The 26,257-nt window shown below is 41.4% G+C and overlaps 1 protein-coding gene and 1 pseudogene across 1 annotated transcript in view; both read right to left on the reverse strand.

Annotated features, from left to right (window-relative positions):
• Positions 1-26,257, reverse strand: part of MEI1 (meiotic double-stranded break formation protein 1) — a 71,170-nt gene that overhangs the window by 20,783 nt on the left and 24,130 nt on the right. The window contains exons 15-20 of the mRNA XM_045780049.2: positions 25,269-25,380; positions 23,262-23,322; positions 22,161-22,258; positions 19,412-19,580; positions 13,438-13,585; positions 4,348-4,623 (exon numbers count right to left, since the gene is read on the reverse strand). Of these exons, the coding sequence (XP_045636005.1) occupies positions 4,348-4,623; positions 13,438-13,585; positions 19,412-19,580; positions 22,161-22,258; positions 23,262-23,322; positions 25,269-25,380 (864 nt within the window). The remainder of the gene's footprint in view (positions 1-4,347; positions 4,624-13,437; positions 13,586-19,411; positions 19,581-22,160; positions 22,259-23,261; positions 23,323-25,268; positions 25,381-26,257) is intronic.
• LOC123780877 (chromobox protein homolog 3 pseudogene) lies at positions 6,981-7,555 on the reverse strand (annotated as a pseudogene).

The following is a 26,257-nucleotide window of genomic DNA, read 5'->3' on the forward strand; positions in this document are numbered from 1 at the left end:
AACAGTCCAAAAGGAAGAGGGGGGCGCCTGGGTGGCGCAGTCGTTAAGCGTCTGCCTTGGGCTCAGGGCGTGATCCCAGCGTTCTACGATTGAACCCCACATCAGGCTCCTCCGGTAGGAGCCTGCTTCTTCCTCTCCCACTCCCCCTGCTTGTGTTCCCTCTCTCGCTGGCTGTCTCTCTCTGTCAAATTAATAAATAAAATCTTTAAAAAAAAAAAACAAAAGGAAGAGGACTACTCAGGCTTTGGTGGCTATGGTGAATGCCAGGGGGGCGGAGCGGGGGAAGGGGTGCACCCCACTGCATGAGTCAGTGGGGAAGGCGCTGGATGGAACATGGTCCACTCTGCAGTCTCTCCTGCCCAAAGCTGTCCAGAATTTTCTGGGGTTGGATCAAGCAGGGTGATGTGGCTAAGGAGGGAACAAACAGAGCTTCTGTGACATCACTGTTTTTCACATTTAAACAACCTACATGAAAGACCACCCATTGATAAGAGTGGCAATTAACAGCTTTGTTTTCAGCTGTTAATTACCCATATCAAAAACAGAAATTGGTACCAACACATATTTTTAGACTCTTTTCCCCTCCTGTGGCTAGAAGCTGGGGAGAAATGGTAAGAATTATATATATAAACAGACAGCAAAGTTGTTCCTTGTTATTCTTTTTCACCACTGATGTTTCCAGGATCTAATTTAGTGAAAAACTCATTAACTTTAGGCTCCAATCACAGTCATGACCCTTATTTGTTATATGACCTTGAGCAATTCAATAAGCTGCTCTGAGATTAACATCCTCTCGCTGATTCAGAGTCAGTCAATGATCAGTGAATGATAGCCTACTGTGTACAGGATAGCAAGAGTGTCCCTACATATACTTTCCACATATTATTCCCATATATTTATCCACATGTTAGCTTCACTTTATTTACAAGGAAACTGAAGCTCAGAAAAGTCATCATCTTCCTGGGTCTCTATGTAGCATCCAGCCCTAAGGATAGATCTTTCCTGCTGAAATCTAGGCCAGCAAAACACAAGGTTTCTTCCTCTCTGCCCAGGAAGGAGGGGAGGTGAGGTGCTTCACATTCAAGGACAAAAACTGGGTCACCACAACAAGGGGTGGGGTACCTGCTCCAGCTGACCTGAGACAGGGTCTTTCTAAGGATTTGGTCTCTTAAAATTCATTTTCTCTTTGGCTTGTTTCCTTTAAGTACTTATGTTCCTTGAAGCTAGTGGCCTAGGATAGTCTTCATCTAGGGAGGGATCTCTACCCTAGAAAGACCCAGACTGAGAAAGAAAACTTGGGGGAGGAAGATAATGAGCTCCATTTTAGATAGAAATGTCAAAGAGATGGTTAGTTATATGGGTCTGGAGCTCAGGAGAAAGGTCACAGATGGACACAGAGATTTGAGTCATCAGCATATAGCAGGAGGCAACCAAATCCATGAGAATTATTGACACAGCCCAGAAAGAAGACACTGAGTAAAAAGACAGCCTAGGACTTGGGGCGCCTGGGTGGCACAGCGGTTAGGCGTCTGCCTTCGGCTCAGGGCGTGATCCCGGCGTTATGGGATCGAGCCCCACATCAGGCTCCTCTGCTATGAGCCTGCTTCTTCCTCTCTCACTCCCCCTGCTTGTGTTCCCTCTCTCGCTGGCTGTCTCTATCTCTGTCAAATAAATGAATAAAATCTTAAAAAAAAAAAAAAAGAGAGAGAGAGCCTAGGACAAAACTTTGAGGAACATCAACTTTCAAGGACGGCCAGAAAGAAAACTATAAAAGAGACTGGGAGAAACACCAAGAGAAGTAAGAGAAAAATTGAGAGCTCTGGTATTGCCAAAACCAAGAGTGTGTCAATAAAAAGTGGACAATCATCAAATAATAATAGGTCATGTAAGATGAGAACCAAAAAGTCCACTGTAATTAGTCACAAGAACAGTACTGTTGATCCTGGTAAGAATGGTTTCAAGTAGCAACAGAGGCAAAAGCCAATGGGTGTAGGAATAAGTAAGAGATGACAATTTTGAGAGCAGAAAACTACTTCTAGGGGTTTGGCTATAAATAGAAGGACATGAACATGGAAAGGGTTAGGAATTTAGGGACCAGTGAGAGTCTGGGTCGCAGCAGAAGACAACCAGAGCAACCAGAAGTGAGTCTATAGGGACTTAGACTCCTCTGTCACTCCCACAGCCCAGTGTCATGATCTGAGATTTTTTTCTAGCCTCACCATTCTTTGATTCTCTCCTTCTAGGGATGCTTTAGAAGTCTCTATAAGGTGACAGATGAAACAAGCATCTGTGATTTCCTCAAGGGCAAGGACCAACCATATCTGAATTATCTTTGTATTCCCAATGCTTAGTGCCTAGTAAGTACCAAATAAGTGTATGATAAAAGAAAACGTGAACAACTAAACTCAAGGCTTCTAACGCCCTGCTCCTCCCCATCCTACTCCAACCTCAACTCCTGTGACAAACCCTCCATTCTCCAAAACCTCACCAGACCACTCACTGTCCCTGAATTACAGTAAGCACTTGCATGCTGCTGTGCTGACCTGGCGGGATCCTCCTGCAACACTTTCACTTGTCAAATCCTTTGCAATATATGACATATATGACACCTCTCTGCCCTCCCTGCCACCCAACCACTCCGCCTGACCTTTACTACCACACTGTTACGACAGGTATTAATGTTGTCGTGTCTGATTTCCTCCCCGGCCTGTGGGGCAGGCTCTAGGTCCAGTTCTTTCCTGTATCCCCTCTGCTCAAATAAACAGCTGTCCTGTTAGATGGAAAACACCGGATCAGGGTTGTTTTCTCTTGTTCTGAGAGTTAGCTCAGTGTACTGGGAAGAACATTACACAGGGAGCCAAAATCTGGGTTTTAATCTGAACTTTTGTGACCTATGGAAAATCTCCCTAAACCTATCTCTTCATTTGCTTAAAAAGAAAAAAAAATACCATAAATATCTCTATCAGAAGATCTGCTTTTTTTGAGAGAGACTTCTGTCCAGAACTCTAATTCAACAGGTCAGCAAATATTTTTAAGTACCTACTCTGTGTGAGAAACTAACCCTGAACGCTTCATTGCAAAGAAAATCCAGTATCTTCACTCTGTCCATTGCTACTCCCCCTGGCACCCATCTTGCCTTCCTCCTCTATTATAGAACATCATACGCTTTATTTTTAACCCATTCCTCTCCTTTCTTCCTCCTCAAAGGAAGAATTTGAGCCAGAGCATGAATGCAGCCCCTATCAAGCCAACACGTGTGACCTCACAAGATGAGAGATCTCGGGGGCGGAAGGTGAAGATTTAAGTCTGAGGAGGGAGTGTGTGCATGCATGTGTGAATATGGACAGAAGTACATACCTAAGGAAGTGAGGTATACAACATGAAGGTGTTATTTCCACTATAATCACTCTAATAAAGCCAGTCCAATAAAAAAACACTCAACAAATCATGTTTGTTGATGATTAAGAACATTGGAGGAATCCCCACTCTTCCCTAATGGGCTGTCATTCTTTCTGGACTAGGGGAGGGCAAAGTTGGTGAGCTGGCACTGAAAGCAATGGTTTTAAACTAAATGTCTCCTGTGTTGCTGTGCTGCAGTTTGGCACCTGCCACTAGTAATCACTCATTAAATACAAAGTGTCAAATGGTGCAAATGCTTTTCTTTTTTAAAATAACAAGAAATTACAGCATTACCTCTATAATAAAATAATGTCACTCTCATTAATTTATTTTCTAACATGATTTCTTGAGTGAATGAAAAGATGGAGCTAAAACTAGTGTATTGGAAACTGCAGACGACAGGCAGTTAGCTGACTTATCTGATACACCTGACAGGAATTATAGGAATGTCTTATTTCATTAAAAAAAAAGCACCGGAATTTCTGACAATTCTGTGTTGCACATGTAACATTATCCTGTGAGTCATGGCAAAAAAAAAAAAAAAAAAAAAAAGCCTGGACCCTCTACAATCAGCCATCTCCATTAACTTGCCCCAAGGGTCTCCTCTGACATTAAACACTTATTAGTAGAATCTGCTTGAGAGAAGACAGGGAGGTAAGAGGAAGTGGTGACTGGGGTCAGCATTTCATAGTTCTGTCCCCTGAGCAGTACAGAGGGATGGATCTGTCAGGGACCAAACCTCCATTAGACTTAAAAAAGAGTACGGATTCATAGAAACCAGGCACCCACCAGCCAAAGGACCTCCCATTCACATGGAAACAGCAATATATCCAAAGGCAGACAGAAGCAACTGCAGTTGCCTCCCGACCTCAGTAAACCAACACCCAGAGACAGAGAGAGAGAGAGCCCACCATCTCTGAATGCAGAAATGAGCAAGTGGTCACCTACTAGCAAAATGAGCAGGATGCTGGGGCTGCTTCTGAGCATGTGGAATAGGGCTGTTATGCTGGCAGGAAGGGGAGACTGCCCAGCAGAGGGGACATCATCCAGCTCCTCATAGCTGCTCTCTTCCCAGGAGAACCAAAGTTCCAGGACACGGTGTCCAAACCTACTCATCAGCTCTGGATACAACAGGAAGAACCTAAGCAGGAGGGGATGGTGGATGTAAACCAGGTGCAGGTCTGGGATGCCCTCTAAAAATTTTCTGATGGCACTGACCACAGCCTAGAGACAAAGATAGAAAAAAAGAAAGAAAAGAAAGGGACTAAATAAATCTTGCAGAGGACCCAAGACAGCCCAACAAACATAGCCAAGACATAACTGGGAAAAATGTACGTGGCATCTCAGCACTCCAAGGCATCTTCACTGGCTCATCCCAGTGCCCTTCTGTGAGAAGAAAACTCACTGTGCTTACCTTGTAACAGTGGTTCTCAAATTAGAGTGATTTTGTTCCCCCAGGAGATTTTTGGAAATGTCTACAGACATTTTTTATTTTCTTGATTTAGGGAGTGCTACTGGCATCTAGTGGGAGAGAGCAGGGATGCCACTAAATATCCCACAATGCACAGGACAGCCTCCCACGGAAAAGAATTATGTTGTGCAAAATGTTAATCGCACCGGGGCTGAGAAACCCAGCTCTATAATGATACTTACTCCGGTGTGATATAATTATCAGAGTAGGTGTCTACCTCCCACACTAGACTTGAGCTGCTTGCGGAACACACTGCTGCAGATTCATCTGTGCACCTGGCATAGGACCTGGCACAGAGGGGGCAAAGGGCACGTGTGTTGAATCACTTATTAACCCTCAAAAACCTATCTCTTCCCATTGCACATATAGCAAAGTTTAATTCTTAATATGCTATTCTTAGAGTTTTATAGTTCATAGTTTGGGCTGTTTCACTTAGGTCTTTGATCCATTTTGAATTAATTTTGTATATACTATGAGATAAGGGTCCAACTTCATCCTTTTGCATGTGGACATCCAGTTGTTCTAGCACTATTTGTTAAAAAGACTGTTCTTTCTCCCACTGAATGTCTTGGCATCCTTATAAAAAATATGTGGGTTTATTTTGTGGACTGTCAATTCTATTCTACTGATCTAGGTGACTATCCTTATGTCAGAAACACAGCCTTGATTATTCTAGCTTTTTTAAAGGAATATAAAACTACTATTTACCAGTGTTTATAATAAAGTAAACTATATACAGTTGGATAACATTCTGGGATTGCTACAAAGTTACTGTTTTTCCTGGCTTCTGCTGAACCAGTAACCCCAATACTGAGAAGATTGAGCCTGCATGTAAGGAATGAGTTGGGGTAAAGAAACGACATGCAGGTCAAGAATTTAGATTATAGGGGCGCCTGGGTGGCACAGCGGTTGAGCGTCTGCCTCCGGCTCAGGGCGTGATCCCGGCGATATGGGATCGAGCCCCACATCAGGCTCTTCCGCTATGAGCCTGCTTCTTCCTCTCCCACTCCCCCTGCTTGTGTTCCCTCTCTCGCTGGTTGTCTCTATCTCTGTTGAATAAATAAATAAAATTAAAAAAAAAAGAATTTAGATTATAGAAGTCTGTTCATTCATTTATTCCAGAAGATCCTAAATTGCCAACATCTCTAACCATCTGATTATGATTATGTTTCCATGAATGAAGTTTAGTCATTCCATGAATCATGACATTTTATCCAATACAGCACAGGGATTTCAACTTCTTGAAAAGGAATGGTTCATTAGAAGGAAACTTTAAATGTCCATTTAACTAAGTTTTGCTTACCTAATTAAAACACACCGAGACTTGTCTAGTTTTCTCATTTGGGTGGGGAGGTTGTGATAAAATTTTCCTTTCAGAGGTTTTGCAAATAAACTTGCATTTCTATAACTGTAGATATGGATATAGATTCTGATATGGCTACTTTTACATTGTCCAATTTAAATTGTTTCCATTATATCTAAATTACCCAATTATTTACAAAATTTGAAAGGTTAAGGTTTCAGGAAAATTTTCAATCCAACTTTAAGTGATTTATTTCTTAGGGTGCTGAAAATGATGGCATCCCAGAAACGTGGGCTTATCCATGGTTATGAAATGCTGTTTTTGTTTTGGTAAATGTGAAAGAATGAATGGAAGGAAGGGAGGCAGGGAGGGAAGGAAACCACTTACGTATGTAATTTTATGTATACACATCAAAAAACCCAAGTAAACAAAAAAACCCAGAACGGTCCTTGGGCATATGGGAGTCAAACACAAATTCTGATTGAGTAACAACTATGAAGACTTCCCCCAACATTTAGAAAAGGTGTTCCTGAATGCAGGGGAATAATATACCATGGTCTCAAATATTCTTTTCTGATAAAGGAATCAACTACACAAAGCTTTTATTTGTTCACAGAAACCAGTGCTATTAGATGCAAAAGAACCCCAACAACTCCCCCAATACTACTTCAAAACAAACCTATCAAACTGGTTTTTCATTAGAATGTTATTTCTTCACACTAATAAATAAAAAAGCCAAGACCCATATATATACACACACACATAAATATATATATAAAAACATACATAAAAAAGCAATGCGAACAATTATTGAGCTTCATCTTCTGGACAAGAATGCCAAGTTAGTCTCTCTTCATAAAAAGCAATTACAATTTGAGAGCACTTTTTATTTGCCTCTTTTGCCAGCACCAAGCCTGCCTCATCTGAATCTTTCCATTTCACGAGAACCATGAATTCTCCACTGCTGTCTGCGGCACTGATTACTCATTCAGATCAAGATCTCTGGCAAAGCCTCTTGTTATCAGCAGCATCTCTTTCCTTCTTTGATTTGCTATTATCACATTCACCGTCAGATAAAGATTTTCTTTTTGTACCATCTTTTTCTTTACAAGCTTTTTGAGAATTAAAAAATGCTTCAATTAACTCTGGACAATCTAAATTTTCTTGTTTCCCAAGTACTGTCAGCATCTAGAAATCCCTTCCACTTCAGGAAAGACTCCACCTTCCCATTCGCTACACATTGGTGCAGCACTTTTTCCGTCACAAACTTTCCAGGCTCTGCCTCTTCTACTTTTTCACTCTTTTCATTCTGTTTCTTTCTCATTTTTTGTAATGTAGTCTTACTGGAGGCCATTTTTTATTGCAGACTTGAAGAGCTATTATTCACCACCTCAGAGCTGCCGGGTTCTGGGTCTCCAGAATCTCCCTTGATTACTCTAGTTTTGTACTAAGTTTGAAACAAGAAGTGTGAGTCCTTCATCAAGATAAAAAGGTTCTGCACAGCCAAGGAAACAGTCAAAAAAACTAAGAGGCAGCCCACGGAATGGGAGAATATATTTGCAAATGACACTACAGATAAAAGACTGGTATCCAAGATCTACAAAGAACTTCTCAAACTCAATACACGAGAAACAAATAAACAAATCATAAAATGGGCAGAAGATATGAACAGACACTTTTCCAATGAAGACATACAAATGGCTAACAGACACATGAAAAAATGTTCAAAATCATTAGCCATCACGGAAATTCAAATCAAAACCACACTGAGATACCACCTTACACCAGTTAGAATGGCAAAAATTGACAAGGCAAGAAACAACAAATGTTGGAGAGGATATGGAGAAAGGGGATCCCTCTTACACTATCGGTGGGAATGCAAGTTGGTACAGCCACTTTGGAAAACAACGTGGAGGTCCCTTAAAAAGTTAAAAACAGAGCTACCCTATGATCCAGCAATTGCACTACTGGGTATTTACCCCAAAGATACAGACGTAGTGAAGAGAAGGGCCATATGCATCCCAATGTTCATAGCAGCATTGTCCACAATAGCTAAATCGTGGAAGGAGCCGAGATGCCTTTCAACAGATGACTGGATTAAGAAGCTGTGGTCCATATATACAATGGAATATTACTCAGCTATCAAAAAGAACGATTTCTCAACATTTGCTGCAACATGGATGGCATTGGAGGAGATAATGCTAAGTGAAATAAGTCAAGCAGAGAAAGACAATTATCATATGGTTTCTCTCATCTATGGAACATAAGAACTAGGAAGATCGGTAGGAGAAGAAAGGGATAAAGAAAGGGGGGGTAATCAGAAGGGGGAATGAAGCATGAGAGACTATGGACTCTGAGAAACAAACTGAGGGCTTCAGAGGGGAGGGGTGGGGGAATGGGATAGGCTGGTGATGGGTAGTAAGGAGGGCACGTATTGCATGCTGCACTGGGTGTTATACGCAACTAATGAATCATCAAACTTTACATAAAATAAATAAAATAAATAAAAATTAAAAATTAAAAAAAAAAGAAGTGTGAGTCCTCCAACTTTATTTTTCTTTTTCAAGATTGTTTGGTTATTTTGGGTCCCTTGCATTTACATATGAATTTTAGGAAGGAAGGAAGGAAGGAAGGAAGGAAGGAAGGAAGGAAGGAAGGAAGGAAGGAAGGAAGGAAAGAAGGAAGGAAAGAAGGAAAGAAGGAAGGAAGGAAGGAAGGAAGGAAGGAAGGGGGAAAGGGCAACTGGGATTTTGATTGGGATTGTATTGAATCTACAGATCAATTTGGGGAATATTGCCATTTGAACACTATTAAGTCTTTTCCCCCCAGTTTTATTGAGATATAGTTGCTCTATAATGTTGTGTAAGTTTAACGTATATGATGTAATGATTTGATAAATGTATATATTATAAAATGATCACAAGTTTAGATAACATCCATCACCTCACACAATTACAAAGTTTTTCCTTGTGATTGGAACTTTTAAGCTCTACTTTCCCAGCAATTTCCAAATATGCAGAACAGAATCATCAGCTATAGTCAATATGCTGTACGTTGTATCCCAGAACTTTTTTTTTTATCTTCTAACTGGCTATTAAGTCTTCTGATTCATGAACACAGGATGTCTTTCTATTTATTTAGGTCTTCTTTAATTTCAATGATGTTTTATAATGTTCAGTGATCAGAAGTATATTTTTTTTGTTAAATTTATTCCAATGTATTTTACTTCTTGATGCTATTATAAATGGAACTGTTTTCTTAATTTCATTTTTGAGCGTGCTGTTAAAAGACTTAAGTCTACCTTTTGAGCTTCTCTCCACTCTGTCTCTTAAATGACTTAGCTAAGGCACACTACACTAGACTTTCTTCCTTGAAGGGATAGACTGGGAAACTGCCCATTTCTGTATCTTAATTCTCTTCTCAGTGAAGCCTCTCCTGATGCCATCATCAGATATGATCTATTTCTCTGTGTGTTTTCATACCTCTTGACCAGTCCTTCAGCTCCAGGAGAGCTCTCATTGCTGTTACTGCCTGTAGAGGATCTTTTTGTCTCTCCTGCCAAGCTGGTGTTCCCTGAGAGCAGGGAACATGTTTGATTCACCCCAACTCTGACAGGAGCCCAGATGGCACCTGACACATGTCAAGTGGTCAATCCACTTTGGGGTGTTATTACTTAATGGGTATGGAGTTTCAGTTTTACAAGATGAAAACAGTTCTGGACATGATTGGTGGTGGTAGTTGCCCAATACTGATGTACTTAATGCCACTGAACTGTACACCAAAAATGGTTGAGATGATAAATCTTGTTTGTGTATTTTACCATAATAAAAAATCCTGAATGTATAATACATAAAAACAGAAACAGAATTGAGATAAAAATCAAGTTGTGATTATATATTACCATTTATATATTTATATATATAATTTTAAAAAATGCAAAACAATGTTATTTATCATTTATGGATTCAGACCCTAGAGGGAAAGCCTGGAGCTCCATGGGCTCCTTCTAAGTTTCCACACCACCACTGGTAGATAGGGAGAGAGGCCCCCTAAGTCCAATCTTACCACCATTATTAGTCTTGAAGCCATCAGGACTATTCCTATTGTGTTCTTTTCTCCTGTTTACATTAGTCACCTCAGGAAGCCCAGAACTTTCAGATCATCCCATATGGCTTAAAACATGCCCTTTTCTGTTCCTGTCGCCCACTCATTCCCAGTTCCCAAACCCTTCTACAGTGCCCTCTAGAACTCATTCACAGTTATCAGCAAATTCCTTGTCCTGTACCCCTTCTTTTTTTTTTTTTTTAAGATTTTATTTATTTATTTGACAGAGAGAGAGACAGCCAGTGAGAGAGGGAACACAAGCAGGGGGAGTGGGAGAGGAAGAAGCAGGCTCCCAGCGGAGAAGCCTGATGTGGGGCTCGATCCCAGGACTCTGGGATCACACCCTGAGCGGAAGGCAGACGCTTAACGATTGAGCCACCCAGGCGTCCCCTGTGCCCCTTCTTTGAATATTCCCTTCACCTTGTTGCTTTGATCCTCTTCCAAAAACCTGTTTTGCTTAAAATCTCTCAAGTTGAGGCAATTTTTGCTCCTACCTCCCTAGTTCCCAAAACATGGCCTCTAAGTTCTCTTTCTTCCTTCTGATCTCCTCCACTTGCCTCAGCCAGTCATGCCCACAGTCATGAACCGAGGCTTTATCATTACCAAGAACAGCACGCTCCTCAATAATCCCAATTCAAGCATCCCACGTTACTACCCCCCCCCATCTTTCCAGCTCACTCCCTCTAGTAATTCAATACAACAATTCTTTGGCCCCCATCAGAACCAAAATCTTTGGAAACATCCTTTTATTCTCTCTTATTCTTACACCTCACCCTGATCCATCAAGATTCTATCGGCTCCATTTCAAAATATATCCAGAAGTTAATGCTCTTCACCACTTCCTCTACTACCTCTTGCCCGCATTACTGCTTTAACCTCCGAACTCGTTTCTGCATTTCCACCTCATACCCTTTTGGTCTCTTGTCCTAGAAGCCAGAGTCATCTTTTTTAAATTCAGCCATGAATCAAACTATGGGACTATAAGAGATCAAGAAAGAAATAAATTTAAAGAGAAAAGAAAAGCATCAAAGACTGAGCCCTGGGGCACTACAACACTTAGAGGTCAGCGAGATAAGAGAAAATCGGCAAAAGACACTGAGACAGAACTGCCAGAGACATAGGAGAAAAATCAGGAACACATAGCATTCTAGATGCCAAATAAAGGCAATGTTTCAAAGAAAAGAGATGCTGTTGATAGGTCAAGTAAGATAATGACAAATATTGATTACTGGCTTTAGTCATGTGTCTGTTACTGATAAGTGCATTTTCAGAGATGTGGTAATGTTGAAAGCCTAACTGGGGTAGCTTCAAAAGCAAATGGGAAAGCAGGAAGTGTATACAAACTTAAAGCATCTTGGCATAGTAGAAAACCCAAACTCTGCCAAAGACTACTAGGGTTGTGTCCAAAGGACTCAGGAGCTACCCTGAATAGGCTCCCACTGACCAAAGATAGGACAATTGGAGCTTCAAAAGGGTAATAACTACATTGGATTGAAACACATCAACTATTTTCAAATCCATGAATTCATAATGACACTAAAAAAATCTCTTTCGTTCCTTTTGAGGAATGCTAGAAAACCAACTCATTTCTTGTAAAAACTGTAATTAAAAGGAAAGAATCAAACATTCAACCTATGCTTCTTATATCATCTACCATTCAGAGTAACTGAATAGTTGATGAAGGGAAAAAAGTTTCCTTTTATGCAAGTATCCCAGTTAATAAACAAAGACTGAATGACAGAATTAGGGTGTTATTATTTTGCAACCCCTAATGAATTAATAGTGGGAAATGATCACCAATGGTTTCAAGTATCACCAAAAAAGAGACAATGGGGGGCGCCTGGGTGGCTCAGTCATTAAGCATCTGCCTTTGGCTCAGGGCACGATCCCAGCGTTCTGGGATTGAGCCCCACATCAGGCTCCTCCGCTGGGAGCCTGCTTCTTCCTCTCCCACTCCCCCTGCTTGTGTTCCCTCTCTCGCTGGCTGTCTCTCTCTGTGTCAAATAAATAAATAAAATCTTAAAAAAAGAGAGAGAGAGGGGCGCCTGGGTGGCACAGTGGTTAAGCGTCTGCCTTTGGCTCAGGGCGTGATCCCGGCGTTACGGGATCGAGCCCCACATCAGGCTCCTCTGCTGGGAGCCTGCTTCTTCCTCTCCCACTCCCCCTGCTTGTGTTCCCTCTCTCACTCGCTGTCTCTATCTTGGTCAAATAAATAAATAAAATCTTTAAAAAAAAAAGAGAGAGAGAGAGAGAGAATGGATATTGTATATCCAGGTATCTCACTTGAAAACTCAAACACTTCAACTACAACTTTCTGCTTCCGTTCAAATTAAACCAGGTCTGCTTATATCATGTTTGCCCCAACAGTAATCAAAAAGATGGGGTGCCTAGCTGGTTCAGTTGGAGGAGTGTGTGGCTCTTGATCTCGGGGTTATGTTTGAGCCCCATGTTGGGTGTAGAGATTGCTTAAATAAATTTTTAAAAAGCTTTAAAAAAAAGGAAGCAAAATTATTAGTCAGTGAAGAAAGAGTATCCTTAGGTTGAGGCTGAACTGTCCATATCGAAAGAATAGAAGCAATCTTCAATGAAAGAGGCTAGAGATTAAGTGATGAATCAGGTAAGTCCTTGATCTATAAGAATTTATAAAGAATCTAGAAAGAGAAAACTTGTATACACACAATCACTGTCAAAGCGATCCAAGATCAGCCTGACTGACAATGTTCTGGGTCCCAGAAACCCACTTTTGTTAGATAAACTGTTAACAAAAGGATATACCTCACACTTCTCTCCTCAAACTAGAGGTGGTACTAAGAAAAGAGCCTTGGGAGTTGGTCAAGTCTAAATTGGAGTCCTGGCTCCCCCATCAGTTGATTGTGTGACCTATAAAAAGTTACTTTAACCCAAGTCTTTTTTTTTTCTTATCTGTAAAAAATGGAAATAATAATCTTTACCTCTCAGGACTATCCAGAGAATTCACTAAATCTGAATGTGTCAGCCCCCTCCCCCTCCCCATTCCACCAAGACTCTCCCTCTCTTCCTCTCTATCTATCTCTCTCTGCCACCTACCTTCTCTCTATATATATCACCATGGTCTCTCAAGGAGCCATGATGAAAAGGGGTGCAGCAGGAGGAGGAAGAGCTCCAGGCATTTTGGTCATACCTCATCTAATGCACCATCTTTGTCCTGGCAGATTGCAAGCAGATAGATGGAGGCTCTGAAGATCACCAGTGGAGGGCGCTCACCCTGGTCCTGTAGAGACAGGAGGAAGCTTTGCACAGCCACGAACAATTCTGCTTCTGAGACAAACCTGTCGACCAAGGAGACTCTGAGTGAAAAAGACAGAAATGGCTATCCTGCCTTGCCACGTTCTGTCTTGCCACATCCTCCCTCTTCCTTCTGTCTTTCGGCCCCAGCATGTCCATGGCCTAATGACACCCCGCACAAAGAGCATGCTACATATACTTACAAGACATTGTCATACATGCATAACACAAGGTTCTACGCTTTGTACAAGTCCCTGTTAGGGGCCAGAGACTCCTCACTCACAATTAGGAGGTGAAGCGTCTGCCGACTAGACTAGCACTATTAAAAAGAAGGATGCTACTTCTGGGGTTTCGGAGTCCCTCTTTTGGCCACCAGTCCACTCCTCTTTATCATTGGTGTGTTCAGTGGGCTACTTTCTGGGGAAGGGATTTGTCTATGCTTGTACATGCAAGGGCAATAGGGGTGAGAAGGAGACTGATTTTTTTGATAAAATACAAAAGGCATATACCCTATTATACATTTTGAATTTTCTACCATGAGTATCTCTCACCTATCAGATTAAGTTCCTAAAAAAAGTAAACATTTTAAAATGGGTAATACTAAATACAAATAATGTCCTAGAACAGAAAAGAGACAGTAGAGGAAAAACTAGTGAAATTCAACAAGAATGCCAAGACCATTCAATGGGGGAAAGAACAAGCTTTTCAAACAAATGGTCCTGGCAAAACTGGATATGCAAAAGAATGACATTGTTCCCTCACTTAACATGATATAAAAGAATATTCCCCAAATGGGTCCAGACCTAAAACTATAAAAATTTTAGAAGAAAACATAAAACAAAAGCTTCACAACATCAGATTTGGCAGTGGTTTTTTTGGATATGACAGGAAAGGCACAGATAACAACCACAGAAAACAGACAAATCGACTGATGGTTTTTAATTTCTGTGCATCAAAAGATACTGTCAACAGAGTAAAAAGGCAACCCACAGAATGGGAAAAAATATTTGCAAATCATGTATCTAATAAGGGATTAATATTCAGAGTAAATAGAGAATTCCTAAATCTCAATAACAACAAAACTTGCTGATTCAAAAATGGGCAAAGGACTTGAATAGACATTTCTCCACAGAAGACATACAAATGTCCAATAAGCACATGGAAAGATACTCAACATCAGTAATCATTAGGGAAATACAAGTTAAAACTATAAGAAAATAACCTCACATTCATTAGGATGGCCACTGTCAAAAAGTAGAAGATAACTAGCGTTGGCGAGGATGTGGAGAAATCGGAACCCTTGTGCACCATTGGCGGGAATGTAAAATAGTACAGCTGTTGTGAAAAAGAGCATGGCATTTCCTCAAAAAATTAAAAATAGAACTATCAGATGTTCCAACAATCTGTGTATATACCCAGAAGAATTGAAACCAGGGTCTCAAAGAGATATTTGTACACCCACATTCACAGCAGCATTATTCACAACACCAAAAGGTGGAAGCAACTCAAGCGTCCATCGATGGACAAATCTATAAGCAAAATGTGGTGTATACATACAATGGAGCATTATTCAGCATAAAAAAGGAAGGAAATTCTGACATGCTACAGGACGGATGAATCTTGACAACACTGTGTTAAGTGAAATAAGCCAGTCACTTATAGGATGCTACTTACAGGAAGTACTTAGAGTCGTCAAAATCATTGGGACAGAAAGTAGAATAGTGGTTGCCAGGGGCTGGGAGGGGGAAATGGAGAGTTATTCAACAGGTACAGAATTTTACTTCTGCAAGATGAAAAGCATTCTGGAGATGAATGGTGGTGATGGTAGCACAACAATATTAATGTACTTAGTACCCTGAACAGTACACTAAAAATGGATAAGATGTAAATGTTATGTTTGTGTATTTTACCATAATAAAAAATGGAAAAAATATCAATGTACCAAGTGTCCTAGTTTGATAAATGTACCATAGTTATGTTAACATTAGGAGAAAATTAGTGAAGAATTCTCTGTATTCTTTGCAACTTTCCTATAAATCTATAATTACTCTGAAGTAAAATGTTTATTTAAGAGATAAAAATAAAATGGATAGGTACAATTTATACATTACACAGCTACTAAAAGTATGAGGTAGACCTATTTATACATGTACTAACATGAAAAGACCTCCAAGATATATTGTTAGGTTAAAGGACAAATTGAAGACTTTGTATAATATCCCATTCTGTATACTGGAAAAAAGAAGCATATGTGTGTTTGTTGATGCACAGACAAGTTCACACAGGACACCTAACAGTAGTTAATGCTGGCAGGTGTATGGAAATGTATTTTATTTTAACTTTATACCCAACTATTTTACTTGCATATTTACATGACTTGAAAAAAAACATTCAAAGAATCACATGGGCAGTAATCAAAGCAGTAAGGTATTGGCATAAAAACAGACACATAGACCAATGGAATAGAACAGAGAGCCTAGAAATAATGCCATGCATATATAGTCAATTAATTTACAACAAAGGAGCCAAGAATTACAATGGGGAAAACATAGTCACTTCAATAAGTGGTGTTGGGAAAATTGCACAGCCACATGCAAAAAAAAAAAAAAAAGTGGACCACTATCTTACACCATACACAAAAATTGACTCAACATGGATTAAAGACATGAATTAAGACCTGAAACGATAAAACTTCTAGAAGAAAACATAGGCAGTAAGCTACCTGACATTGGTCTCGGGGATGATTATTTTAGATCTTATACTGAAACCAAAAATAAACAAATGGGACTATTTCAAACTAAAAAGCTTCTTCAAAGCAAAGGAAACCATCAACAAAATGAAAAGGCAACATACCGAATGGGAGAAAAATCTTTGCAAATCATATATCTGATAAAAAGTTAATACCCAAATATAAAAAGAACTCATACAACTCAATAGCAAAAAAATTTTTTTTAAAATAAGTCTAATTTAAAAATGGGCAGAGGGGGTGCCTGGGTGGCTCAGTTGGTTAAGTATTTGCCTTTGGCTCAGGTCATGATCCCAGAGTCCTGGGACCAAGCCCCACGTCAGGCTCCCTGCTTGGTGGGGAGCCTGCTTTTCCCTCTGCCTGCTATTCCCCTTGCTTGTACTCTCTCTCTCTCTCTGTCAAATAAATAAATAAAATCTTAAAAAATAAAAAATAATAAAAATGGGCAGAGGATCTGAATAGACATTTTTCCAAAGAAAACAGGCAGATGACCAACAGGTACATGAAAAGATGTTCAACATCACCTATCAGCAAGGAAATGTAAATCTAAACCACAATGAGGTATCACCTCACACCTGTTAAATGGTGATTATCAAAAAGACAAGAAAAAACAAGTGTTGGCAAGGATGTGGAGAAAAGGGAACACATGAGCACTGTTGGTGGGAATGTAAATTGGTGCACCCACTATGGAAAAGAGAATGGAGTTTCCTCAAAAAATTAAAAACAGAACTACCTTATGATCCAGAAATTCTACTTCTGAGTATTTATCTGAACTCAAAAAGATATGTACACCCCCATGTTCACTGCAGCACTATTTACTACGGCCAGTAGAGCATGGAAAAAACCTAAGTGTCCATTAGTGGATGAAGAGATAAAGAAAATGTGGTATGTACATACACACAATGGAATATTACTCCACCATAAAAAAGGGGAATCCTGCCATTTGTAACAACATGGATTGACCTTAGGGCATTAGGCTAAGAGAAATAAGTCAGATAAAGAAAGAAAAATACTTTATGATCTTTCTTATATGTGGAATCTTATAAAAACAAAACAAAAAACTGAACTCATAGATAAAAATAACAGATTGGTGGCTGCCAGAGGTGGGAGTTGGGAGTGGGCAAAATGGGTGAAGGGGGTAAAAAAGTACAAACTTCCTGTTTTAAAATAAACAGACCTGGGGGATATAATGTACAGCATGGTGACTCCAGTTGATAATACTGTACTGTACATTTGAAAATTGCTAAGATAACAAATCGTAAAAGTTCTTAACACCAGAAAAAAATTTGCAACTATATGTGGTAATGGATGTTAACTAAACTGACTGTGATTATTATTTTGGAATATATACAAATATCAAATCATTATGTTGTATACTTGAAATTAATATGTCATATGTCAATTATATCTCAATTTTAAAAAAGGTCAAGTGATTTTCAGTGAGGGTGCCAAGACAATTCAGTGTGGGGAAGAACAGCCTTTTTAACATGTGATGCTGGAACATCTACATAAGCCACATACAAAAAATGAAGTACTGATACATGCTACAGATATTGTGCTAACTGGATGAGTCTCAAAAACATTATGCTAAGTGGAAGCCAGACACAAAAGGTCATTGTATATCCATCTATAGGAAATATTCAGAGTAGGTAAATCCATTGAGACAGAACACAGACTGTTGGTGCCAGGAGAAGGAATAGGGAGTGAATGCTTGGTGGGTACGAGGTTTTATTCTGGAGTGATGGAAATGTTTTGGAACTACAGAGGTGGTGTTTGCACAACACTGTGAATATATTAAATGCCACTGAACTGTTAACTTTAAAATGGTTAATTTTATGTTATGTGAGTTTACCTCAATCATTTTTTTTTAAGCTTAAGGAATAACAGTCCTTTCATTTTGAAATTTAAATAAATTGTACAGTAATTTGTTTTTTTTAAAGAGACAGGGGAGGGGCAGAGGGAGAGGGAGAGAGAGAATCTTAAGCAGGCTCCACACCCAGCACAGAGCCTAGTGCAGAGCTAGATCTCAGGACCCCGAGATCAGGATCTGAGCTGAAACAAGTCAAATGCTTAACGGACTGCGCCACCCAGGTGCCCCCTAAATTGTATAGTAATTTATTTTTTTGCATGAAATAGAAATAGAAATATTGTTCATTTTTATTGCTGTATAGTATTACATTATAAGTCACAATTTATTTATTCATTCTACTGTTGGACATTTGGCTTGTTTCCAGTTTTTTTTAATAATAATTTTTATTATGTTAGTCACCATACAGTACATCCCTAGTTTTTGATGTAAAGTTCCATGATTCATTTTCAAAAAATATTTTACTTATTTGAGAGAAAGAGATAGCCAGAGAGGGCTAGTACAACTTGCAGGGAGGGGAGAGGCAGGGGGAGAGGGGAGGGGGGAGGGGGAGAGGGGAGATGGGAGGGGGGCAGAGAGAGAGGAAGGGCAGAGGCAGAGGGAGAAGCAGGTTCCCCACTGATCAGGGAACCTTCCCCAGGGCTCAGGGCTCAATCCCAAGACCCTGGGATCATGACCTGAGCCAAAGGCAGACACTTAACCAACTGAGCCACCCAGGCGCCCCTGTATAGTAATTCTTTTTTTTTTTTTTTTAAGATTTTATTTATTTATTTGACAGAGATAGAGACAGCCAGCGAGAGAGGGAACACAAGCATGGGGAGCGGGAGAGGAAGAAGCAGGCTCATAGTGGAGGAGCCTGACGTGGGGCTCGATCCCGTAACGCCAGGATCACGCCCTGAGCCGAAGGCAGACGCTTAACCGCTGTGCCACCCAGGCGCCCCCCCTGTATAGTAATTCTTAAAACCAAAGTAAACCACTAAAATTTTTTTTTATGCACAAACAATACTTTTTAAGGATATTTTAAGTCTCATTAGCATTCTAGGCCTCTGCTCTCAACACTGTGACTACCCATCTGCCTTAACCCTCCTCCAATATGTGAGCCCCTCAGGAATACAACCCATTTCTCACTTATCTCTGTGTCCCCAGTGCCCAGCACCAGGCTTGGAGCAGATGCCTCTGTGACTATTTATGGAACTTAATCGGGCTACAGATGTGGGTCCCAGGATACAATGCCAGCCACTGGCATTGAACACTGACCTATCCTCGTAGATGTAGGCCAGGTAGAAGAGGAGCAGGATGCAGTACTGTCTCTGGCGAGCAGTTCCCTCCACATACTGGCGATCTGACAGGAAGGCAAGGCTTTCGGGGCTCCTGCTGCTTATCTGGGGCAGCCCATGCTGCAGGAATGCAGACACTGCAGAGAGTTCTAGGGAGGAAACAAGCAGGAGAACGCCACACAGAGAACACAGGAAACCAGGTAATTAGCACATGAGTACCTACTACATGAAGAGTACTGCACAGGATAGCAGGGTACATGCAGGATAAAAGGAAATCAGAGCTTCCTATTCCTTTATACAGCTTTCAGCCGGCCAAGAGGGACTAAAGGTAACATGTGGAAGAACATGGATACAATCCTTCATTCATTCATTGACAAACGTTCATTGAGTGGCTACTCTAGGCCAGGCTGTGACACACAGGCCCTAGCTCCAGGAGCTTGTGGCTGAGAAAAGACAGATAATGAGACAGTTACAGGACATGCAATCAAGTACTCTGTTCAAGTGTGGAAGAGGGTGTGACTCATACCACTGAGGACAAGCTCAAAAAGGAGGGAACTGTGGAAGGTAAGCAGAAAACAGGCAGAAAAGTGAGGGCAGAGAATCCTAGGCACAGGAAGCAAGGTGTTCAGAGGCCCAGAGGCATAAGAGGACATGTTTAGGGTGCGGCAAGGAATTCAGTCTGACCGAACCTGCCATGAATAGATGTGGAGTGTCAGGAGTTGCAAAACTATGTGATGTAATTTGTAGTTTGAATGCTGAGTAAAGAATTTGGATTTCATCTGAGAACATAGTTCCTATGAAACCTCTGTTTCAGAAAAGAAAGGGCATTTTAATACCAAAAGTGTATGAAAGGAAAAGATTTCAGAGCTTAAACTTTGAATAAAGTCAACTTTATAGAAAATTCACTATATTACCCTTATTTTCCACATTTCACCATGGATCAGAGGAACCTTCATCACTGTCTGACAGTACCCCACAAACTGATGTTTGGGGACTACAGCTGAAAGCTAGGGTGTTAGGATGATAAGACTTGGTTTTCGGATAGATCTTTCCAGCAGTGGATGGAGAGACTGGTTGGAAGATGAGAAACTGAAAGCAGGGGGCCAAGTTAGAGGTCAAGTGAAGAGTCTGTCCTGCCAGTGCAGTGGACTTAGGGCCAAATATTGAGGGTGAGGATGGAGAATGTGCACAGCAATTTGATAGCAGAGCCAGATCACATCTCCTAATCCTAAGTTTAGTGATTTTTCCACCAAAGCACACTATGACCATTATCGTAAAAATGAAACTAATATCCTTGAGTTTCATACATCCACCCGCCCTTTCTCCTGATATATAAAAGAAAGAAGCAGTCTGCATGTAAGTAAGGTCTGCTGTTCTTCCTGGTGCTCTGAGATTTGACAAGGCCTCAGGGTCTAAAGAGGCAGGTATGTGGGGCTCCTCCTATTCCCAAAAAAGAGGGTGCTGTCAGCAGCAGCGGGGCTAGCACAGTGAGCACAAAAGGTGCTGTGCAGCTGCTGCCACCATGACCTTAGGCACCAACCATGGCAGAAGTAGTTGTGCTAATCTCTCTGCAGGCCAGACCGCACCTCAACAATCAGAGAGCAGGACACCAGGCAGAGAGGAGTGGCTGCTATAGTGAGAAAACTAGGAGCCAAGCCACATTGGAAGGAATGAAAATGTTCACCTGGGCTTCTGTCTCCCTCAGCACAGTGTTGGAGAAAAAAGAAAAGAAGTGAGGTTTAGGAAGTGGGGGGACATGACACATCTTCATAAGTGTAAAAAGAGGAAACATGCCCAGCACCACAAAGAAGGTAATATATTTGCTGAATGAATGAATAAAACAATGATTAAATTGTTTTATGTTATACCAAAAAGAGGTCTAGGATAGAGGAACTCCATGGGGCAGAGAACATGTCGTAATTATCACCATATCCACAGCAGCACTGAGGCCTCCCTGGCATGTAGCAGAAGCTCAATGACTATTCAACAGAGGGAAAAACTTCAGCTCTCAGCCCTCCATCTACTGTTCTCGCTGCCTACACTCTACGTGTGCCTCCTTTATCTTACTCAGCCCTCTGCTAACACACCACCTACTCACAGAGGCCTTCCCTGACCCCCTATCCAACATGCATCTTCTCCCTCCAACATTCTCTATCCCTTTTCCCAGTTTTATTGTTTTCATAGCAACTATTCATTTCTGACATTGTATCTATGTGTTTATTGTCTACCTCTCTCATTCCATGAGGACAGGACTTTGGAACTCTATCACTGGAAAGAGGCACCTGAAAAGAGGCTGGCACACAGCTGATGCTCAAGAAATATTTCTTAAATGAAGAAACAAAGAAATGGAACGGGCCATTCCAAGTATTTTGAGCAGAAGTCTCTGGAGGTAACAAGCTGAGCGCAAAACGCCTAGCATAAGGGACGTTATAGAGGAGATGGCCAGCGTGAGGAACTGGGCTTGATAAGCTTTGGAGTCTTTCTCAACCCTTAGAGTCTAAGGGTCCAGGAACCTTGGATTCTATTGTTCTCTGATTCTATTATCTCATCTCCCTAGGTGTTAGCCCCAATCCCACCATTCCATGACTCCATGGTTCCTCTGGGCAGCTTCTACCAAAGAGGTAATAATTATTGTGATATTAACTCACTACCCAGGCAATCAACAAAGGCATCCAGACTGTAAAAACATCACTACGGACTTGATGAGTGGTCAAGCTGCAGCATCTTACCTTCTTGGGAAGGTGGTCCTGTCTTCTCTGGAGCTGAGAGGAGGTTGAGGGTCATGTAGTAGAGGAAACTGGAACACACCTGATTTAGGGCTGAGTGACTTAGAGGGGAGAGAGGAAGAGAGAGGACATTGCGACTTTGACTGGGACAGCATTACCCCTGCCATATACTGGGACACCACTGTCTTGTGCCAGAGCCTAATGAAATTCTAACCATGGCCCTGGAAGAAGAGTTCTGGAGATAGCTGTGAATAATTAACATGGAACCTGCTGCCACAGCTATAACTTAGGCACATACGCACTCACTAAGATTTAAAACTGAAAAAATAAATCAAGGAGGGCTACCGAACTTCAACTTAACAAAACATACAAACAAAAACAAGTGCTCCTAGGCCAGGAAAAGGCTTGGGAGTACTAAGGGGAAAAAAGGAAGCTATTGAACCCAAGACAGGTAATCAAGGAGAACTACAAACATCCAAAATTGTGACTTTGAATCCAGACGGATCCCTGTATTTGTATCCCCTCCTGAAGGTTGGGTGTTCTACTCAGATATATGCAAGGAGACCTAGCTACTACATTGTGGTCACCGTGCAGGCTGTAGCAGTAACAAATGGGATCTGCCAAGTAAGTGCAGAGACAGGTGGCAAATCAGAAATGGGAAGGAAGAGAAGGCTACTCTAGAAACATAACAAGACAGAGACTCAAGTCTACTTTGAACAAGAGATTTTCTCCTCTGGAAATGCTGGGCTGACAGCAACTAGAACATGACTCTTTCTCTGTGGACATTTCTTTCATTACCCTCTCAGGGCTTCCATTTCCCCATTTGAAAATGAGGGGTTAGACAAATGATCACCAAGAGCCTTTCCAGTTTTGACATAACAGGTGCCCATCCAAGTATGACATGAAATGAATGTTTCAGCAGAATCAGATTAAATAAAAGCTACAGAAGCACGCCCAGTTCATACCACCAGCTGCTGAGCAATTCTGACACTGTGTCAATTCCCTCATGGTCCTATGACTAAACCATACCAGTCAGAAATTTCCACTTGTCCAGTCAAGGACACTGGCCCCTTGGCCACTAATTTTGCCTGAGACCATACATACCTCAGGCTGCCGCAGAATCTGGCCTTCAGTTCCAGGGTTAGTCGTATGAAAGATGAGGAAGCTTGGGACAAGTGGGAGGAAAGCAGAGAGCAATTTCAACCAGACTTATTACATGCTCATCCTGGCCCATACTGATCACATCCTCTACTGCCTTCCCAAACCAAATCCTCTTCTAGTGAGCCCCCTCTCGATAAAAATCACCACCATCCACCTAGATGGCAGCCACAACCCAAGGCATTACCCTGAGCTGTCCCCTCTCCCTCCTGCCCCACATCCAGCTGTGGCACACCCCCCAACACTGCCTTAGCTCCTATCACCAACCCAAGTTAATGCAAGAGGTTGAACTATTTTCTCCTGTCTTGCGTCCCTCTAACTCATGCTTCACACCAAACCAAAAAGGATCTTTCTAAAACAGAAATCTGGGCCTATCACTCCTCTTCTTTAAGACTTGAAGCTCCTAGGATAAAGTCCAAATTCCTCACATGGCCAACAAAGCCCTGTTTGACCAAGCCCTGGCTACTCCTCTGTGGTAGACCTTCCACTATATGCTATGGGGCAGGAATAAAAGGCAAGGCTTTAAATGATAATGATAAGAGGCAAGTATTACAGAGGTTCAGAAAGCAGGCTCCAGAGCCAGATTCCCTGAGTTTGAATCCTGGGTACACCACTGCCAGTGCAATCTTGGGCAAGTTATTCAACCTCTCTGAGTTTCAGTATGCTCCTCCATAGAATGAAGACAATCATAGTACATGCTTCCTAGGATTTTTCTGAGAACTAAATGAATTAATACATTTAACCACTTGAAACAGTATCTGACAGGGGCGCCTGGGTGGCTCAGTTGGTTGAGCATCTGACTCTTGATTTCAGCTCAGGTCATGATCTCGGGGTCCTGGGATCAAGACCTGCAGATTCCCTCCTTAGTGGGGAGTCTGCTTGTCTCCTTCTCCCTCTACCCCTCCTCTTGCTCATGCATGCTCTAAAATAAATAAATAAATCTTAAAAAAAAAAAAAAAACAGTATACAGGGATGCCCGGGTGGCTCAGTTGGTAAAGTGTCTGCCTTCGGCTCAGGTCATGATTTCAGGGTCCTGGGATCGAGCCCCACATCTGGCTCCCTGCTCAGTGGGAAGTCTGCTTCTCCCTCTGCCTCTCCTCCTGGCTTGTGCTCTCTCACACACATGCACTCTCTCTCTCTCTCTCTCAAACAAACAAACAAACAAACAAACAAATAGTATCTGACAATAGTAAGAGTGTAATAAATGTTGTCATTGGTTATCAATTACTACTACCTTTCTCTCTCTTCCCTTTCTGTTTTTGGCTGTTTTCCCCTTCCCATTCTCACCATCACTAATACTTTCTAAAGAAAATAAAGGAGTCTCTGACTCTGACTCCTGGGCTTATTCTGCAGATAGAAGTATTTACAGGGTGACAACTGGAGAAGTGAGAAAGGAAGGTTTACACTTGAGAGGAAAAAATGACTAGTGAGAGAAGAAAATAAACAGATGCAAGAAGGCCTGGAAAAGGCTGAGGGAGTCGAGAGCCACCGGGTTCGATTTTAGGAAGGCAGTTCAGTGTACAGCTAGACAGCAGCTTTCACACGGAGTGCCAACCCCTCTGCCCCTGGAAGGCATCTGGAAGTATGTGGGGACGTTTTTCAGGTGTCACAATGACTGAGGGTACTTCTGACACTCAGCACTCAGGAGTCAGAGATGCTAAACATCTTGTGAGGTCTGAGGGAATATCAAGTATGGAGAGCAATCTGGAAAGACGTGTGTTGTGGGCTCTGAACTGGAACCTCCTTGACATTCTTAGAGAAGTATCAATAAATTTGAGAACTTACTTTAAGTATCTTTGGTTGTTGGATGGTATTTCCTTCCACTCAACACTGGGCAGAATACGGATATTGACTCTGAGTGATTACATACATCTCCTGCCCACGGGTTATGCTCTCTTTGGATACTCTGAGCATCTGCCTCCCTCCCAACTTCCACACTTGCCTGCCGCCTACCGAGCTTCTTGGAGAACTTCTCCTTCATGTGGGGAACGATGACAAAGAGGCTGTGTAGAATCGAGAGGAAAACTTCCATCAAGTTTGGGTGGGTGGCCTGCTCTGAGTGCCTCTGCAAAGAACCAGGAGGGAGAACACAACCCACCAGGACTGAGCCTCTGAAGAAGAAAGCATCAGCAAAACTGGCATCAAATCTTGCAACAACAGACTAACCCCTTTCACTTGAAAAGCACAAGAATAGCTCGGAAACCTAAAGTCACAAGCCTGCCTTCAAGGCTTATATCCACCACTTAATAAGTTGTGTGAGACACATTACCTCTCTGGGTCTCTGTACCAAAAAGAGTAAAACAGGAATAACAAGACCTAGCTCCCGGAAACAAATGAGATCTGATGTGTAAAAAGTACTTTCTAAACTATAACACAGAGTGACACTCAAGTTTCTTTTTTTTTTTTTTTTTTAAGTAGGCTCCACACCCAGCATAGGGCTTGAACTCATGACCCTAAGATCAAGAGTCAAGTGCTCTACCAACAGCCAGCCAGGCACCCCTCCCTGACACTCAAGTTTCTATGACTACAGCCATCAGTAAAAATGATATAGTTTACAAACTATCTTCACATTTATTTTTCATTTGACCTCTGAACACTCCAGTCATGAGGTGGCCTGATGTAGCAGACAGAGCTCTGGATTAAGAGCAGACAAACCTGGGTTCCAGATCAAGCTCTGCACAAGGTCACTGTGTGCCCAGGGGTCAGTTACCCGCTCCCCTCTCAGTGTCTCACTTCCCTACCTGTAAAAGCTGGGGTCTCAGAGACATGGTTCTTATAGATACCTCTCCTTTGGTTTTTAAATTTTTAAAAATGTTTTTATTTAGAAAGGTAATACATGCTCCTTCAAGAAAATGTAGAAAATACAGAAAAGTAGAAAGCAAGAATAATATAATTCTATCAACTAGTTCTAGATCTGATTCTAACACTTTGTAAGTCTAGGA

The sequence above is a fragment of the Ursus americanus genome, chromosome 17, assembly GCF_024610735.1.
Source record: "Ursus americanus isolate L20-20 chromosome 17, mUrsAme1.1.p, whole genome shotgun sequence".
Classification (NCBI taxonomy): domain Eukaryota; kingdom Metazoa; phylum Chordata; class Mammalia; order Carnivora; family Ursidae; genus Ursus; species Ursus americanus.